At 44.9% G+C, this 20621-nt stretch overlaps 1 protein-coding gene across 5 annotated transcripts in view; it reads right to left on the bottom strand.

The window, feature by feature from the left end:
* The window catches only part of BPGM (bisphosphoglycerate mutase), a 56469-nt gene continuing 35848 nt past the window's right edge, over nucleotides 1-20621 (bottom strand). For 2 of the 5 annotated variants that reach the window (XM_075051275.1, XM_075051274.1), the window contains 3 exons: nucleotides 16249-16341; nucleotides 13163-13818; nucleotides 1-3217 (listed from right to left, as the gene is read on the bottom strand). In XM_075051275.1, the coding sequence (XP_074907376.1) occupies nucleotides 3039-3217; nucleotides 13163-13763 (780 nt within the window). In that variant the 5' untranslated portion in view covers nucleotides 13764-13818; nucleotides 16249-16341 and the 3' untranslated portion in view covers nucleotides 1-3038. Of the gene's footprint in view, nucleotides 3218-13162; nucleotides 13819-16248; nucleotides 16342-16447; nucleotides 16711-17209; nucleotides 17281-18038; nucleotides 18176-20621 lie in introns of those variants that run through there. The other 3 variants (XM_075051273.1, XM_075051272.1, XM_075051276.1) reach the window with 3 other exon arrangements.

Here is a 20621-nt window from a genome sequence, read left to right as displayed (position 1 = left end):
TTAAATTCTACTTCAGGTGAATTTATTGAGTTAAAGAACCTGCCAGCTCCACCATATTTACAAAGGTTTTCAAGAGGATTCTAGAGCTATTACTGCTACTGAACCACAAGTTAAAAATGCATAAACAAACCAAATGAACACATCCATAATGTCAACTGTAGGAACACCAGTTACCTTATAGGACTTCGAGGCATATTCAATCAAACATGGGGAAAATGTTTTCCAACCACTGATTTCTAGAGCCACCAGCAAGATTCTCATCTCTCTCTAACGTAGCTATGCCTGAAGATCAGGCATCCTTATGCCACTGCTGATGGAAGTTGGTTTCTGTTCAACATACATGTTTTATCAATCAGGAATTTAATTAGAAGGTTATTCAGAATCAAGCATTGCAAGGTGTTAAAATAATCTTTAAGAGCACAATGAAATCCCCAGTTGGTTCCATATAATACTTTTGCAAGGTGGTATTGCTGCCAGACATGCACATAAAATCCTTTGGAGTCACAACCAAAGCAAATGAAGTCAAACTTCCCAGGGCACTGTCACTATTCATGTCTCAAGCAGCACTGTAGAAACAGTGCCACCTGAAAACATCACACTGCTTTTCTTACTGTCCATGACTCTCTGAAAGGTTGTTTTCAGTCAATTTCATCCATTCAGCTGCAAGAAGAAATATTAATGCTCTCTACATTCACTTATCCACCTTTCCATTCCTCACTCCATCCTGAGAGGAGATCATGAATTTGCTAGGAGAATACTTCAGCTGCATCTCAAGTCCTGAAGAAGTTCCACGTTACAATGCCACAATACCAAAGGGATATGGACACTGTTAGCCAAGGCCTGTAAGTCACACATCTGGATGCATGCAGTTCCCACTGACAACAGGTGGCTCTGCTTGCCTTGTTAATAACTCTACAGTAGTTTTTTTTTTTTTACTTGATACTGAACTTCACACATTATTGAATGTTTGGGGAAGAATCTAATCACTTGAGTGCCAGTGGCCCTTCTCAGGACATTGACAAGTGAACATTTGCTGATCAACAATCTAACTCCATAACACTGACTTATAAAGTATCAACTAAGATTCAGAGTTACTCTATGCACAGAAAACTAAAAACCCAGAAAGGAGTAAGTCAGTGTCAAATAGAGTAGCAGGGAAGCTGCTAATAATATTTCAGAAGAAAAACACTGAAATATTCTTGCCTGTACAAAGCAAGAGGAAACCTACCAGCTTTATGTTTCAAAGAGAAACATTCTAACTTTGTTCCTACTGCAAGGGCTACAAAAACAAAACCAAAGAGAAGCCCAAGCATCATTCATGCAAGACAAACTACTATCTAGCAAGAGGTCTTTTATGGAGTATGTGCTACACTAGTGTGAGCTGGCATCAGATCTGGAAAGCCTACCTCCATATAGCAGGGAGACTGCCAGAGCCACACCACACTGTCACATTGCTCTCCTCAAAGGAAAAAAAACATCCTTTCACACTTTATAAAATGAGCTACAGAGCTGCTCACTGCAAGGATGCAGCTACTCTAGGATTTTAAAAGTTTATACTATCATCATACCAAGGAAATTCTCATCAACTTCTCTTGAGAGTTGTAGCTGGGCCACACTGAGAACACATTCAGCTCAAACAGTAATACACAAGTGCCACTCATGTTGGTAACTGAGGTCAGAATCCAGATGCTCAACTGCTGAGACACTGGGTCAAATCTAAATTTAAGTAAGTTTCACATTGGCAAGTAAGATTAGAGCACATCTTCAAAAGTGGAACTATCCTGATGCTTGTGTACATAAAGAGAACAAACTGCCATACATGCTACACTACACTCAACCACAGTATGAACTGTTCAATTTTAGTGCTGAACACAACAGCAAGGCCACACTCAGCAGGAATCAAGCTGTGATTGTGAAGAGAGTTTTACAGGAGAACACTTTCAGGCATGGCTGAATATCCTTCCCTACCAGTGTGATGGCTGAATGAGCTGCACCTAGTAACATATCTTACATGCTTTACGCATCTCTTCCAGCCCTCCAGAGAAATTGATACAGAGAATGCCACAGTAATACTGCCGTAAAACACATTTATCAAGAAATCTTTGCAACTCAGGAAAGCATGGAGGGGGATTTTCCTATATCCAGTTTTATTGAGGTAAGCAGGAATTATTCTAACAACTTGGCTAAGAGATGATCAAACCTCTAGTACATGTTTAAGTGTTTCAAAGCTATTCAGGTCACTCGCTAAGAGCAAAGTGATAATTTAAACATTGAGCAGGAAACCTTTGTGCTTAGTTTGTGGACTAAAGTCTGAGTTAAATCCTGTTATTGCAAGCCAGAAAAATGCAGTCATGCTAGGCTTCGCAAAGATGGTGGAGGAAAAGGGATTCCTTCTAGATTCCTTAAAAATTGGAATATAGTGTAACAAAAGACAACTACAGTTAACTATAATAGTCTGAACATCTCTACAAAATTCTCCTCTGGACCACAAATTGGCCTTGGAAGACTCAAAATAACAAAAGCAAAGAGTTGTAGAGCTGAAAGTTTTCCGAAAGACTGAAGGAACTCCATCCAGAACAAACTGTCATGGCCTTTGACACAGAATAATGATACAATGCTGTTACCTGGTGCCATTTTATCAATGAGGAAGTTTCAGTGCCTATAACAACCTGGACTTAATTAGTTCTGCAAGCTGGTGCTTTTCCCCTTAACAGATCAGGACTGATTATTGGTAGACACCTTTATTCCCTTTATTCTGTACTGGGCCACCCTCAATTCTAGATCTGGGGCAGACTGCCCTGCAAGTTTTCATTACCTGAACAATCTCTTGATTTCTTTTTTCAGTATCTGTAACCTCATGCTGAGATTTAAATTCCAGTTTTTGAAAGGCAGAGGGTTAATCTACCTACCTGACACAACAACTGTCCCTTCCAATTATTTAGTGCTTGAAATTGAGACTTTCACACAGTGCAACCTAGCAGTCATACATCAATCATCACTTATTACCACACTTTGAAAACAGCTGTGTTAGTGGGATTTTACTTCTCAGCAGATTTTACTTTCCCTTGATCTTCCACTTTTTTGATGGCAGCTTGGATAGCTTCTTGATCACCCAGAAATCGGTGAGGGCCCAGAGGGTGCAGATTCTCATCAAGTTCAAGAAGTATGGGCACACCAGTGGGGAGAGTAACATTCATGATGTCCTTGTCAGATATGCCTGCCAAAGAAAAAAAACAAAAAAACAAAAAAAAAACAAAAAAACCAGTTGCATCTAATGAACAGCTTCCTAATTGTCTGTCTAGCTCACCCTTATTTCTGAGATTATCTAGTCTTAAAACAGTCAATGACATGTTCCAGCCTCCATCAACACAACCAGCTACCCAAGGGTCAGTTCCCAGTTAGACCACAGCTTGGTTAGTGCTTTAGGAACAGCTAAAGGAAGGAATTCCCATCAAGACGAAGACAGTTTCTTCATTTTTCAATCTACACATGTAAAATAAACAGGAAGAGATTGCCCTGGAGACTGTACCTTTCCTTTAATACAGGACATTAAGGACAATACATTCTCCTCCATATCTTCCCAACTTATGCATCACAAAAGAGGATTAGAGTCCACATGTGCTGCTCCAACGTGAAACAACTTCTGCTGAGCAATGAATACAAACAGCCTCTTTAAAAAGGCAGGATACCAAGGTTAATTTTTCTCCTAAAGTCTCTACGCAAAGCTTCTCACACAAGCCATCTTAAAAATTAGTATTTAATTCTTCCAGCGTAAAGATCACTGTTTGCCCACATCTGATTTCTGAAAAGCAAGTTTATAGCATCTAGCCTATGGTACTATTCTCAGAATTACTAGATACAGAATATTAATTTCCACTTTCAAATGAGGGAGAGGCAAAGAAAAAAGGGAGGAAAAGTCAATTTATGCAGCCTGGAGCATCTTCCTGTATTTGTTCCCTTCACTAAAATAACATGGGGAGAAAATTTATTTTAATTAGCTGTGCTTAAATGAAATATTCTGGGCCTTAATCTCAATGAAATCACTGGTTATTTTTACATCACACACACAAGTGTCCAAAGCATCCAAGTGAATTTTGAGACCAAACCTCCTAGTAAAGTTTCCACACAAGATCTAAATAGCTGCATTAAGAAGCAGTGACTGCAAAGACATTATTCCTCAAAAATTTCAGGCAAAAGAGAGCTTGTGTCATTGGGAATGCATTTCTTTTTTCTCCCCTTTTCTCTTTTTCTTCTAAAAAGAAGCACTCAGGTCACAGCAGCAGCCTGATGTTATAAAGCAGGAAAACTTCAAGTAATTCATGCTTAGAAAATGCACACAATCAAGCTTCTAAAACGATGACACCATATAAACTAGACCAAGGTGCATCAAGAAAACATTCTTTTGAACAGCTGACAAAACAGATGGTTCACATAACATATGGGTGCAAATTTACCAGTGATTTTCACATTAAGTAGAAAAACAGAGCCAAGATATTAACAGGAAAACCCACAAAGTCAAGCCATTCAGTAACAGTGGGACAACAACAGGTCAGAAAAAACAGAACTAATCATGAGGTGAGAATCATTTTATGCCCCTGCCCAGAAACTACACAAAAAAGCATTACCTTTACAGTGACCTATTCTTGTTTTGATTAGGCTAAGTACTTAGTTCAGCTGTAGATTAGCCCAAAGTTTCAGAAGGGCATGGAGCACAAGAAACAAACCCTTGCAAGCTTACACCTTGTTACACATTGTGCCATCAGTCCATTAAAAAAAAAGTTACACTCTGCCAGTTTAAGCAATCCCTGTATCCAAGGAATAAATCACCTGTTGTAGGCAGCAGAATCACAGACCTACACAGAAAAGCACTCAAGGAGCATCTAAAGTTTTAAAAACAGCACCGAAATCAATAGGAAAAGTACTGAGTCCATTTACTAGGCACAAGCACAATTCTCAAGGACTCTGGTTTGCAAAACAAGTAGCCAAGCTGCCTGAGCTCTTATTTCAAGGATTCTTAAACATGCTAGATTTTAACAACATACACATCACCATGTATCCACAGAGAATCTGGCCCTAGAAGTGTTCTGCCCACCTCTCAAATTCAGTCTCCCAGACTAAACCATTCAGATATACACAAAGCAGATGAAGTCATGCAGGAGAATTTAGGCAAACCAAACAATGTGGTCAGCAGCCAGGATATTTAAAAGGTTTCCTCTAAAGACGGACTAAACAAAACTAGCTGTAGCTACATGGATTCAGAAGTGCATTTTACTGTTTTTACAGAACACAAGGTGACCACACAGATGTCAACTAGTGTTGATTTACAAAGCAAAACAGTGCAGACCAGGATAAACAAGCTGCAGCAAGCATGTTGGCTTTCTCCTCAGGATTTTTTCCTCATATGGAAGTATTGCCTCACAGCCAGAAGGCTGGAATTGCAAGTTGAAGTCAGACAAAAATCCTAAAGAAACAATAGCATCCAGTTGCTTTATTTCAATACTGTTACTGTATTTGTATAGTATTTCTGTTCTTCAGGAAGCAAGATGCTGATCAGGCTTGTCACACAAGCACTTCAGTTGCAGGCAAAATGCACACAGAAAACTCCCCACCCAGCAGGCTAGGAGGACAGTAAAGAGATCACATCTTATACTCCAGCCATTACAAGCACAAGCTAACTGCTATCCAATTACTTCATGTGCTGTAACTATAGCCAAGTGACCTTTTCTTGCACTTCATCGGAGCTGGCCTGTCACAACCCCATCCTATTTCACAGGGAAGAAGGGTGAATTCAGGGCAAGGACTCAACTGCTGACTACAAAGTCCAATGGGAAATAAGACCATTGAAGAAGCCATGCTCTTCTCTCCAGTATAATACTAAAGCCTGGGTCTCAGCACTACTGAAGGGTACTGTGTTGCTGGAAGCAGTCTTTCCCTAAGCTTTAAAACTAAGGTCCTAGCTACTTACAGCCACGAGAACCCACAGACATTACTGAAGTACTCGGGATGTCTTCCTCAGGACCCCAGATAAAATGCTGACTGCACAGCTACATTACTCAAGTGGACATCTCCCCTGTTCTCTCTCATGAGCACCTGTTAAACATTGTTCCTTAATAGCAGCTGTATAGCAGGAAGCAGGTACATGAACATTTTAAGAATTTGGTGCAGAACTTATTACCAAAAAAATCTTTCCAAATCACATTTGGAATTCTTTCCCAGCTCGCTTATGCTCCATTTAAGTGAACTGGGTGATCAAACACGCAGAGACCAGTAATATCTTTGTGCAAGCTTAAGAATTCACCTTTACTTGGTAGCCCATGAAGTGCTTTGAAATACTTGCACTCTGGAAAGTCCTACAGAGGCAAACCCCATTGGGCTTGATTTTGAGTACCTACAGCCAACTTCCACAAGGGCTTGCTCAGCTTCTCCCTCCCTCTCACCTGTTACCAAGTTCCTTCCTTCTATTCTTATGGTCAGAGCAACACAAAAAACACAACAGCTCTTGAGAATAGCTACACCCCTCCCTTCCCTGCATGTCAACTACACTTGAGGCCAGATGATTCATCCAACAAAACACACAAGATCATATGCATAAATTCAGCCACAATGGGCTTGCTCTAGAACTGGTGCTTTGTAATTGAGATCCAAATCAGGTCATAGCATCCTTCCCACAAGCTTAATGAAAATACTGAAGCTTTAGCCTAATAAGTTAAATATTCAGGGCCAGATTCTCCCCTCCCTGCAGGCTGGCAGAGGACCTAGCTTCAGTAGGGTAGAGGAAGGAAATGGGCACAGTGTTAAAATCTGGCTGTTAATCTTTACAGAATGTTAGCTCACTGTGCAGATTTGAAGGACAGTATAAATAAGATGGGTGGGCTTCAACCATGGCTGTAGCCTATTACCCACATCTGTTTCACCTTTATGTCTGCCAATATTTTCTATATCTGTATTGGGTTTGCATGGCAAGGTTTTGGCAGCAGGTGGCTACAGGGGTGGCTTCTGTGAGAAGCTGCTGGAAGCTTCCCCTGTGTCTGACAGAGCCAATGCCAGCCAGCTCCAAGACAGACCCACCGCTGGCCAAGACTAAGCCCATCAGCAGCAGTGGTAGCGCCTCTGGGATAACGCATTTAAGAAGGAGGGGAACCCAAACTGCTGCACAGCAGCCATGAGAGGAGTGAGAATGAGAGCAACAACCCTGCAGACACCAAGGTCAGTGAAGGAGGGGGAGGAGGTTCTTCAAGTGCCAGAGCAGAGATTCCCCTGCAGCCCGTGGGGAAGACCATGCTGAGGCAGGCTGTCCCCCTGCAGCCCAGGGAGGTCCACAGTGGACCAGATATCCACCTGCAGCCCATAGAGGACCCCACGCCGGAGCAGGTGGCTGCACCTGAAGGAGGCTGTGACCCCATGGACAGCCCATGGTGGAGCAGGCTCCTGGCAGGACCTGTGGACCCGTGAAGAAAGGAGCTCACACTGGAGCAGGTTTGCTGGCAGGACTTGTGACCCTGTGGGGAACCCACACTGGAGCAGTCTGTGCCTGAAGGACTGCAGCCTGTGGAAAGGTCCCATGCTGGAGCAGTTCATGAAGAACTGTAGCCCATGGGAAGGGCTCACACTGGAGAAGTTCATGGAGGACTGTCGACCATGGGAGGGACCAACCCCACACTGGAACAGGGGAAGAGAGCAAGGAGGAAGGAGCAGCAGACACATTGTGTAATGAACTGACTGCAACCCCCATTCCTCATCCCCTTGCACCGCTTGGGGGGAGGAGGTAGAGAAATCAGGGGTGAAGTTGAACCCAGGAAAAAAGGGAGGGGTGAAGGGGAAGGTGTCCCACATTGGATATCAAAAATAACTGTAGTGGATTGACCTTGGTTGGACACCACATGCCCACCAAGCTATTCTATGACTCCCCTCCTCAGGGCAGCAGGGGGAGAAAATAAGATGTAAAAAATCACATAGGTCAAGATATAGGTAGTTTAATAAAGCACAAGGCAAAGGCCGCACATGGAAGCAAAGGAAGTCAGAAGATTTATTGTCTACTTCCCATCAGCAGGTGACATCCAGCCACTTCCCAGGAAGTAGGACTTCAGTATGCACAACAGCTGCTCCAGAAGACAGACATCATAATAATGAATGCCGCCCCACCTTAGCTTTTATTGCTGAGCAGATGTCATATCATACAGAATATCCTTTTGGTCAGCTGGAGTCAGCTGTCCTGGCTATGTCCCTTCCCAAGATCTTGCCTACCCCCAGCCTACTGGGGGAGGATGTGGGAGAAACAGCCTTGATGTGTGAGCACTGCTCAGCAGCAGCCAAACCACTGGTGTTATCAACACCTTTCTAGCTACTACTACAAAGCACACACCATGAGGGCTGCTATGGGGAAAATTAACTCCATCTCAGCCAGACCCAACACAATGGCATTACATGAACAGTTCCTGATCACAGTCTGCCTTTGACTGTGGTCATTACTGATGCCATCCCAATATGAGACGGTGTCAGAAAGCAAACTGTGAATTTATCATATTCCCATTTATTAGAGAAGTCCAGCCTGCCTTAAACTCCTCAGGCAGTCCCAAGATTAAACAGGCTGAAAGAGGCATGAGACTTGCTACTACCAGCATTAGCTGTCAACTACAGCATTAGGTGAGAAAGTCCCAGAAGTCTTGAGTAGAGACCCAGGTTGCACTACCACCACCAGGAACTCAAGGCAACACTGTGACAAATTGAGTTCTCCGAACATGCAACTCTGGAACCTACCAGCATACATATTGCCCTTGGACAGAGCTCTGACAAAAGATTTCCATCTCTGGCTGAAGCACTATTGATAATCCCTCAAGCCTAAATTCGTGAAAGCCAGTCACTAACAACTCATGTCTGAAACCTTTGTCCCAGCTGCAAGTCCTGGTCAGGCTGTTCCAGCCCTTTTGCACTATCATAAGGCACTTGCCACCCCCTTCCCTGTACTGATTCAAACCACAAACATGACAGAAAACTACCCACTCCTTGCTGTTTCTTGCCAGTTTACAGGCAAAGTTAACTTGCACAAAGGCCCAACAAGCTCACAAGAAATAAGCAGCAGAAGGCCAGAGCAAAGACCAGGATGAATGACAGAGTGCACGACCACCTCATTTCAGCAGCAATGAGTTGTTAGATCTCAAACTGGTTTCTGTAACTGCCCTCAGATATCACAGTCACATGAGTAGTATTTCCTTAAGAAGGTCAAGCAGCAAAATCAGTAAAATAATCTTATTAGGTAGTTCTCAACACACAATCCACACCAAACTCACAGTGTGTAGCTCCAGCATGTAAACTACTCAAATACTGGAACTGCACAAGTATCACACTCACAGTAATGCAAAAAAGTATAATCCTTGAAGGCACTGCTACCCCTGCTCACCAACTGGTGAAACCAGCATCAAGCCTTCCCAGTCACCGCATTCTGCCTGCAAGCCCAGTTCCAGAGCTCTGTCCCAGCTCTGTGACCACAACCAGTCAAGCCCAATGGGTGCAACATCTGCATCTTTCTTCAAGAAACCAGCTAACTCCTCCCGTCCATTTTTTACCCTGAGCATGACAAGGCTCAGTGACCACCACACTATATCTGAGAGATGGCTGCCTTTCAACAGGGAGAAAATCCTAGAATCAGGCCTTCCACAAGACCCTGTCTTGAGTACTTAACACCAGTCCTCAGGGTTAAATGGTCAGGAGGGAAGAAAGCAGTTGAGACAGCCCATCAATCCTTTTGCCAGTCATCTGGAAAATTAGTCCATTAGACTTGGTCTCCAATTAGTACGTCAACAGAAACAGGGCAAGCTGGTCACAACTACTACTAAAGTTGTCTTCACAATGGGACACTGCTGAAGGTCTCAATCTGAACTATCAGTTATTAGATAAAAGAGCAAACTATTCCTCCTTCAAAGAATTGACAAAATCACCTGTAAATAGACCCTGTGCACCTAGGATGCTTATTTAGCAGATGTTAGCAACTGATGCTTTCATAATCAATACAATGTTTCAGCATCCAAAGTAAAACCTATCCAACAAGTCTGATATTGTTACTTTAGATACCTTCCTCATTAACATCTTGTTGCCATTGCTTTTTCAATGCATCAGAGAGGGTATACCGTGAAAGAAAAAATATGGCCTGTCTAAAGACCCGAGTTACAGCTCACGGTCCATACCAATAGGTGTCACACAAAACAGTTGCTCATTTATGACAAGACACTTCCACAAGCAAGCACAAGACTGCTATTAAAGAGCCTTTCCAACCCTAACAACATGTAATGAAAACTGTCCTCTTGCTCTGCCAATTTTTTAGTTGTGCCAATGATTCCTAGCATCATCACATACATCACCTGAAGATGATGCAAAGAATAAGTGCTCTAAAAGAACTGGACAAGCTCAGTTACAAAGACTTCAAAAATTGATGCCAACATTGTATCTTTGACAGGATTGCACAAAACAGCCACACTTGGTGGCATTTGTAAAATTCACAGGGATTACCTAGAAGAATGAACACAGTCCAGCATCCCCCCGGACAGCAACAGCTCACAGCACCAAGATCTTCAGCAGCACCCGCTGGGAGAAATGTCACTCAGCCCACTGGGACAGAAAAGCAAGCTCTCAGAGAAACTGGTGTTTCTCATCTCCACATGCACACAAGAGTATGGTCCAGTTTGTGTTAAACACTATTTTCAGAAAGACTGCTGGGGTTTCACTTTTTAAGTCCTCACATGCAATACATGACAGATCCTACAGGCATTACAGATACCTTAAGAGGTCCACTCTGAGCAGTTAGAAAACAAGAACAAAATCCAAACCCACAATCAAAGCCTTGTTAGCCTGACATTCTTTTGCTCTGATGATTTTTGTGTGCAAGTAGAAAGCAGATCCACATTTCAAGCTCTTCACAGGTCACTTGTAACAAGAAAAATATTCAGATTCAGCGAACTGCTGGCCTGTTTCAAATAAAACCACCTCCTTGAAATAGTAACTTCAAGGATACTCTTAAGTCTTTCAGAAAAGACATTAAATTCCACACTGAAACAATTAGAATTGTTTCATCAGATCAAACTGAAAACATTCATATCTACTGCCATTTAAAGTTTCCAAGCTACATCTTCCATGATTAAGTTATCACTATGACTAAGTCATCTATGCAGTCATGTAGGATTGCTGCTTGAGGCATTTGGAGCCTGATTTTCTAAATGCCAAAAAACATGGCTCCAGCTAAGACAGAGGGGCCTAGAAACTTCCACTCAGGTGCAGGACACACTAAGCTTGTCAAAAAAAAGTCCACAAAAACAAAGCCCACCTCACAGTGGGTGCTATAAATACAGTAGACTGACAAACTTTAAGCACTGCTGAATCAGCTCACAACTCACAACCTTTCAGGACAGAAAGGGAGAGACAGCAATACAGACAAGGAACCTCTTAGATCCAGCTAGATATAGGCTGGAGCTCTGGAAAAAAAAAAAGCAGGTTGCAATAACAAGGGTCTTAAAGCTCTGTTCATGTTACCCTTCAGGCCAGCTCTGCAGCAATCCAAATCTCCACCACATAAAGGGCAGGAGAGCCAGAATGTAACTGGCAATTGCTCCTGTGTGGGAACTGGGGTAGCTGATGGACCGTCCTCAGTCAACAGAACTAGATCCTCTGCCAAGGATTCCTCACATTTCTCTACGCAAGCACATGCTGGGAGGAACAACATATAGTGTAGGACAGACAAGAGGCAGTTCTATTCTACTTTGGTTGAGCGTGAGCAGCCCTTGAAGAGTTATACCTAACAGATTGTCCCAAACAAAGCTTTGCAGCTGCTCTAACTTACACTGGTCTCTCTGATATCAGTGCAACAAGGAATCCAGCCATACTAACTTTAAAGTAGCCTTTAGCAGTCACTGATGCTGTTAGCTCTAGCCTTCGTGCATGCCTGCACAGGTGGCCCAGGGTTTCTGCTGAAGCTGCGGTCAGCTTTGGCCCAAAGGCTTTGGCCAGCATGGTTTCATGTAACTGGTTCAGTTCTTATCAGTTATTTTACATAGTGTGGACAGCCACCTTTACCACATCAGTGGAACTGGCTGAACCAGCCTTCCTCCTTCATCCAAGCAGTGATCTGTACCCCAGAATTCACAGCCTCTGTAGTTCCAGAAGCCAGCTGTACATGCTTATTCCCTGGGCTTCTGTCTCCTGCTAAAACATCAGCTGTCCTGACTGTTCTAGCATGCCTGAATGCAGAAAGTGGTCAGCAGAGTCAGAGCTGTAGAGGCACACACCAGAAGGTTTTATAACTAAAAAAATTGAGTGGACACAATCCAGTCTGTGCATACTTTAACTACAACTCTAGTAGGCTGCATTCATACATGTATAATTACTAAATTCTACTCTACCAACAGACAAAGAAGTTAATATAGTCCCTCTTCCAGTTTAGGATGACCTAAACTAGAAGCAGTGTCATTAGAAAGAGGAGGGGTGGGGGGAAATCTAGCAATGACTTAAAAGATAAATCACATCCTTTTCAAGTCCCAAGTAAATAACCAAACTTATGCTAAGCTACCAACTTAACTGTTTATTGGTTGGCATTTTCTATATTGGGAAATACAGTATCTGCATAAGCTTTAGCAAGTACCTACTCTCCACAGAACTCCCTGTCACAGCAGCTTTTTTAAGTAAATAATTATCAGGACTGAAGCCTCAAAAGTGACCCACCACAGTAACAGTCAAGAATGTCTTCCACAACCCAAGACAAGCACTTTATTCTGCTGTGTTATGGCAACACTTGTTTAATGAACAGATTACAATGTCAACTCTTCTGAAAAAGCAGCTGAATAAATCCAAAAATAGTTAAAGCCTGAAGAGTTTTTGTCTACATAGACCAACCACAAAGTTAGTTTGAATACAGTAGTTTAAAATGAGCAGCAAGAAACAAGGTGAAAGCATCTAGCTCTTTTCTTAACTACATTAATCCAGCTAATAATTCTCTCCCCCTTCCACATCCCCCAGTTTGATTCCTGTTCCAATAGGCCAACTTTTTACTTTCTCCTTCAAGACCACAGACATTAAGTGCAACATTGCCCCGATAAGTAACATACGCTACAGAACAAGATATAAAGCTCTAGGCAGTTGAGTAAGGAGAAGAGGGGAAGGCTAAAAGAAAGACCCTTACCTTCCACATGCTTCAGCAAAGCCCTGCTGCTGTTACCATGAGCAGAGATAAGGATCATTTTGCCACTTTTCAGTTCTGGCACTATCTTTTCATTCCAATAGGGAAGGAGTCTTTCAAGCACATCTTTTAGACTTTCGGCCTTTGGGAGATTATCCTGAGAGACGTCACAGCATTTATACCGGCGATCATTGTATATCTCTTCATAATAAGGATGAGATTCAGTTATGGGAGGTGGGGTAACATCATAGCTTCTCCTCCATATTTTCACTTGCTCCTCCCCATGATTCAGAGCCATTTCTGCTCTGTTGAGACCAATCAGTGCACCATAGTGACGTTCATTCAGTCGCCAGGAACTCTGAATGGGGACCCACTCTTGGCCCATCTCTTCCAGGACAAGCCATGCAGTCTGGATGGAGCGGCTGAGCACAGAGGTGAAGACAAGGTCAAACTCAAAGCCCAGCGCTTTGAGGTGTTTGCCACAGTTCTGAGCTTCCTTTATCCCATCACTGCTCAGCTTCTGGTCCACCCAGCTGCAGAAGCGATTCTCCTTGTTCCAGGCTCCTTCCCCATGTCTTAAGAGAACAAGCCTGTACTTAGCCATTTTGGTTGCAGCTTAGCACAGATGACAACTGGTCTGACATCTAATGATGATGCATCTGGACAGAGACATGAGACATATATCAAACATCCCATAGATAATGCATTACAAGTAGTAATATGGCAGCAAAGAGTAGACAACTATCAGAATCAAAACAACCAAAGAGACAAGCATCTGCTGAGTGTGTTTTCACCCTTGAGGTCTCCTGGCTTTGAATTCCTTCCCACCCTCATGTGGCAGGAAAAGCACCATCCTCCACCCAGCTTGATTCAACTAGCCCACTTAACCAACTGATTAGTAGCAGATTTGTACAAGCTGTTCCTGCCTACAGATATCCCTCAAGTGCTTAAACAGAGCCTCACTCAACATCAGAGGCTCTCAACTAGCAAAGCAGATCTCACTCTCACTAGTGAGCTGCTTAGAGGCAAGACATGAAGCCCAAGCTCGTAAGAGCTGCCCAGACCCACACAGGCTCCAAGGGAATGCAGGCACAGACAGTAGGTGTGATCCTCAGCCACAGCAACTGGAGAGGAGGACCACAGAATTGGAACTGGCAATACACAGAACCTTATTAGCTTTCCTCAAAGGAGTTGTCACCATAATCGTGCTCTGCATAACTTGTTTCCTCCCATCCCCATCCTGTCCTGCTAATTATGCCAGTCTCTGCTTGATTTCTTCCCCAGGCCAACTCCTCCATTCCTACACACTCAAGTGCAACAACACAGCTACTCCAGGATGCAATGCACAACTAGCAAGTTCTCATTTGACTGAATCAAGAATTGATCTCAGATTATTCCATCCCCTTCCTGACTTTCAAGTATTTTTTTTTTGTCTTGTGCCTATGAATTACAACACCAGATTCTCAGGCACCAGAATTAATGTTTCTACTTTTACACTGGGCACAAATGGCATGTTTGCTGTCCTCATTAAATGATAGACAGCTACACATTCGTAAGGTCAAACTGCACCTTTCTCTGCTCCTGTTGACGAAGCAACACCACTTCCAGATTGTCTTCAATGAGAGATGGATTTTGACCACTCACCCAAGCTTTTGCAATGTGGTCAAATATCTTTTATCAGATTGCATGATGCCTGAAAGGTCTAACACAGCAACTCTGAAAGCCTCACCTGATCACTCTGACCTGAGATGTCACAGACAAGATAGCAATGGACAGAGAAGGGGCAAAAAATATAAAAACACAACTCCCTGCACTGGGAAGACTGCTGTATACTCAAATGAACATTAAGTGCTCTCAAAACCACAGGCAGTGGGAGACTGAGGTCTGATTTCTGCACACCCAACTTTGGACTAGATTTCTGTAAGAGACATGCTTATGAGAGCTCCCATCATCTCAAATCAGTTGGAGCTGCTTCAATCACACTCCAGGTATCTCAAATTCAGGCCCACTGTGACCCTGAATTAGTTCAGTAGGGTGGGTTAGGCCCATGCACTCTGGGTTTTGGGAAGCACCCAGCACAGTATCAGCATGCATATTTACCAGACTTTCAAAAAGTGGATAGAAACACTGAATTCATTAACAGCCTCAGTAATTTGATCTTGACTGCAACAGCAGCTTAGTTCTCCTTTACTCCCACGGAAGACAGTCTACATCACACAAGGACACTATGCAATACCTCCCCAGCTCTAACTTCTGGCTACTGATACAGCTCAGGATTAAGAAGCCTTTGAGGACTGACAGATTTTTAAAGAATATCAGGAGATATGGTCTGACACACAATATACAGTTGGTAAATACAAGGCAAAGTCTTCTGTGATGTCATGTAAAGGAGACCTGACTTTTGTGTATGACAAGGAGCACCCGAGACAAAATCCCTCGCATGTTCCACTTTTTCCACTCACAATCATCAGTTGCACATTAAGGAAAGAAATCAGCTATGGTTAGGACTCAGGTGTCATGTCACATCAGGTACAATACTAAACTATACCCTTTAAGATCCCATGTTTATAACAAAAAGGAATATCAGATAGCATTTCCATTTAACACCAGAGTGAACTTTCTCCAACATCCCACAGATACGATTAAAAATTGCAGTGTGTGCACGGCACAAACTACCACACAAAACATAGCTCCACAAAAAGCTCTATCTCTGCAGATACCTCATTGTTCAGATTAACTGATTGTATTATCCACAAGAAGAAATTGCATAATTTAAAGAATCAAATTAAGACCCAATACAAAAAAAAACAAGACCCAACAATAGAGGAGATGCACCTGTTTCCACAAGTTCTTATTTGGGTACTTTTGGCCAAAACAATAAAAAACTCAATTAATATAACAAAAAACCTGAAGACCCAAGATCATCTGGGGACCATAAACTCCAGTTCAGTTATATAAAAGATTAGGCAGAATCACCAAACAAATTTAGAAAGGACTAGCAGTCACAGGGTTGCTTAAATATCAGTGTGCTTATGAAAGTATTTAAGCTAAAAAGCCTTAGAGCAACACATGGAAATAATCCTACTCACCTTTCCTATGGCACAGGAACAACATACACAAATCCCAGCACAGAGTCAAGAGCTGCTTTATGCAGAGGCCACCACACACTCTTGGCTAGTTACCTGCAGGAAAAGAATAAACAGCAAGTGCTCACACAGAAACCGCAAGTGCAAATGGTTATGCCAACCATCATTTGCTCTCAGAGCTGTAAGAAAATAGAGCACACACCCCTTGGATGGGCTGGGAAAGCTACCAATTTCCTTCTCCCAAAAAGATGTAAATGCGCAGTTCCTCCATTACCAACAAGGGAAAGTTTCTTGTCTCCCAGATGCCCCGGGATACCATTTGCTCCCCAAGATTTGTTTAGACTGCAATTACCATAGCTTTAGTGCACAGAAATCTACCAAAACCTCTGGGAGGATACAGACAGCAGACCTGGACCCAGCGCAGAACAGAAACACAGAGCCCCAGCTCAGCAGAGCAGAACAGAGCAAGGTGCTCAGGGTAACATCTTACATCGGCAGAGCTTTTAGCCAAGCACACTTTTCAAGGTCTAACTGCCAGAGGCGGTCATTTCCAGGACGCCTCCCTCCAAGCAGCACAAGCTCACCTGCTCCACACACACACGAGCTGCCTCACAGCTACTGCCCCCTCCGCAAGCCACCACCTGCCCCGGGCCCCCACACCACCGCCCTTCCCCTCAGGGGACACCCCCCCACACACACACCCCCACAGCCGGCTCCGGGGTCCCGACACCCGCCAAGGGGGCCCGCCGGCACCCCCGCCTCGGGGAGTCCCCCACGAAGGGCCCAGACGGCCTCTCCCCACAGGGCCCGCGCGGAGCGACGGCACAGCCCGCCCGAGGGGGCACAGCCCGCCCGAGGGGGCACAGCCCGCCCGAGGGGGCACAGCCCGCCGCCCTCCTCCCCTGCAAGAAGCCCCCCCCGCCCCGCTTCAGAGCATTAACAGGCTAAATCCACGCTGCCTTACAAGGACCCCCGAGGCCGCAGCGAGCGCCGTCCGCCAGCCCGCTCGCCTCTGCCGCCGCGCCGGGAGAGGGGTGGACCCCGCGCCTTAAGGAGGCCTCGGCGGCCCCGCGCCCGCGAAGCCGGCGGAGCCCGATTGGCTGGCCCGGAGGATGAGCACCGCCCTCGGCCAATGAGGCCGAGCCTGTGGGCGGTGACGCAAGAGAGCGGCGTGGAGCCTAGCGGCGCGCTGGGAGGCGAGCCCAGCCGAGGCCGGCCGGGGCTCTCCCGGGGGGCTCTCCCGGGGGGCTCTCCCGGGGGGCTCTCCCGGGGGGCTCTCCCGGGGGGCTCTCCCGGGGGGCTCTCCCGGGGGGCTCTCCCGGGCCCCGGCGGCCCGCAGCTCTGCGCGGGGCTCGCTGTCAGCGGGCGACGCTCACCGAGCGCTCCCTCGGCGCCACCCCCGAAGCAAGCGGGGTCACGCCGGCGTGTGCGGAATGCGGACCGCAGGCGGCCAAGCCTCCGGTCAGCAGCCGGGCTCTGCTGCTCCGGAGCCCCCCGTCCGCCCCCGGCGCATCCCCACCTCCTCGCCCACCGCCCCGGCCGGGCTAGTGCGACGGCGGGAGGGAGGCGGCTCGCTCGCCTGGCGCGGCAGGGAGGAGGCGAGGGACGGAGCTGGGCTGCCCGCAGCCGCTGAGTCCCTCCCGCTCCCCCCCCGCCCCGAGCCTCCCCCGAACCGAGGAAGGAGCGCGGCGCCGACGCCCAGGGCTGCCGCCCGGCACCCCGAGCTCGTTCCCGGGAGGTGAGGAAACGGGGCCCGGGGCCATCAGGCGGGGTCTTTCCCAGGCACGGCTCACCTTTCCTCTGGCTTTAGGACCTTTTGGGTTTGGTGGGAAGCGAGGGTCCAAAATCTCGTCATGGAATCAGCAGGAGGAAAATAGACGTCAGTCTTCTAACCGTCGTGCTAACTAGCCTCCTACTCACAGGCTGTAATTCCAATCCAAAGGAATCAAAACCAAGTGGACGGAGCAGCTCCGGCTAGAAATGGAGAGAAGGGGGGTGGGAAGGTGGTGTCCTTTGCGGCTCCTATCGCATAGGTCTGCCTTTATTTTTAAAAAGAAGCAGAGCACGTCTTTTACACATGAACAGATTCACATTTTATTCTCTAAACGCTTACCCTTGAACAGCCACAATGTAACGTTTAAAGGGCCACAAACTGAATGTATACCGAATGTGCTCGATCGCCCTCTCTACAAAGGAGAGAGAGAGGTGATCTTCCATTTTTAATAGGTTAAAATGATAGTGCACAAAAATGAAAGATGGGAGACTCAGATCCCGACAGGAAAAAGCAACACAAGGAAATTTAAGAAAATTTGGGTCAGAGATATTAAAATAACGTCTCTAAAGTGCTGTCAGGAGAAAGGCTGTTTTGTTTTGCACTTACAGGGATTAGATCCTAAGCTGTCAGTGGGAAAGAAGGACCAGCCAGATGAAACGCTGTTTCACTAGGCTCTCAGCATGGCACAGCACTACGTGTGCTAAGTGGTAAGAGTGGCCAAGCTGTCAGTGACCAGCATCCTGTGTCTCTTGGGTGGTTACTACACTGACTTTGTTCCTCATTTATTTGGGAAGCTCTGGAAAGCATTCTGCATCTCAGGGAGAACGTTTTCAATGCTTTTCCTGATAAAAAGAGCTATACCTAACCTCAATACAGAACCACAATAAAATCTGCTGCTTCTGCAAAGTATTTCCACTGGATGTGAATTGCACTTAGTTACACATATAATCCTTTTCATCTCACCCACTAACTTTAAAGTTAACAAATTGCCTTTTGTCTCTATCAACTTCGTCTAAGCCAGAACCCACAGTGCAAAGCCAGTCCAGCCTACACAATCAAAGTAGTGATAAATAAATAAAATATTTATTTAGTAGTAGTAGTGATAAATGAAATAAAGTTCACTGTACCAGAAGAGTTTGATTTGCCACCCATCAGCTCAAACTGGTAAAGAGAAACACTCCCACATCACACTGCGTGATCACACGCCTGCAGTCACCCTGCCTCCAGTCAGATCAAACCTGTCTCCTCTTGTACGAACATACTAGTGGTACAGGTCTGAATATGGGTGCCTCACAGGCAAACTGGTTGATTGACTTTGCAAGGAAAAGAACCAAAGGTCATAAAGGCAGAAAGAAAAATACCTATTCTTGAGTATCAACACTATGTATTGGCTGTACTTCAATCATTAAGAATACAATTAACAGAAAGAAACATAATATGCCAATATGCAGTTATAACTACAAGTGAGTAGACAGCAACCCGTGCCACAAGCCAGGATCTCCGTGGCCATTAAATACAGATTTCTTATCTCCATTCGTCTTCAAACAAGACCATTTCATTGGCATGGCAAAAACAGCCTGATGACTTTGATTCACATTTCAAAATACACAAGGACCAAAGAGTCGAAGCGGTATCCCAGTGCATGACTTTTTGCAGACAGCTACACTCATTTGGCAGCTATTATCTCTCAGACCAGATGGGCTATGTTTTTCAGGGTCTCTGGTCTGGAGCCCTTCCAGGCTGTAGCGTTTAGCTGGAATGTTTATGGCAGGAGCAGTTCAGGAAACTCCTTTCCTCAACACATAAACTTCCACTAGGGCACCAGTGCAACCGTACCACACTGAAGAAAGGCTGAACAAGGCAGAAAAGAAGAAAACAGAACTGGAAAGAAGAAGGGCCAATTAATGATTGCTGAAAACTGTGGCAAACAGGAACACTCTTCACTGATCATGCCCTTGGTAGTTTTTCATAGAATAGTTACTTCGTTCAAAGCTAGATCAAGTATTTGCCATAAAGCACTGCAGACATACCCATTGTAATTTCCAGAAGACCCTGAAGTCCTTGTTTAGAACTATTTGATACATGATCTGTTTTCATTAATAATTTCATCTTCAAAAGAAATTTCTGTAGTCAAATCCTCACACCCCTTAATCTGAAACCTTCTCTCTAAAACTTCCTCCTGGGTGTTTTTCCACTGCATGAATTTGTGCCACCTTCCCTCCTAGACTCTCCCTGCTCCTTTCCACCTTCAGTTGCTGCCAGCAGCATGCCACCCAAATGTGTGCCCAAGCAATCCTCACCTTTTTCTTGGATGTGGGCCCATTCAGGCCATTTTCAACACTTGACAGTTTTTCCTTGACAAAAGTCCTAGATCCTGTCTTCTGTCTGTGTGCTATCCGTGCTGTTGTCTCAGATTTCTCTGCAACTTTTCTGATGGTCCACTTTCATTCGAGGCCAAATTTGTATTGAGAAAGGTCAGGGAGTACAACACACTATGCAGAGAGATAAACACATCCTTATTTCCCCAAGAGGACTCAGTTCAGAACTGTTATATTGTAAAATCACTCTGACTACATCCATCTCCCTGCCCATCACTCCTCAA

This window comes from Buteo buteo, chromosome 19, assembly GCF_964188355.1.
Source record: "Buteo buteo chromosome 19, bButBut1.hap1.1, whole genome shotgun sequence".
NCBI classification, from domain to species: domain Eukaryota; kingdom Metazoa; phylum Chordata; class Aves; order Accipitriformes; family Accipitridae; genus Buteo; species Buteo buteo.
The sequence above is the reverse complement of the archived record's forward strand: the minus strand, read 5'-3'. Positions and strand labels throughout refer to the sequence as shown.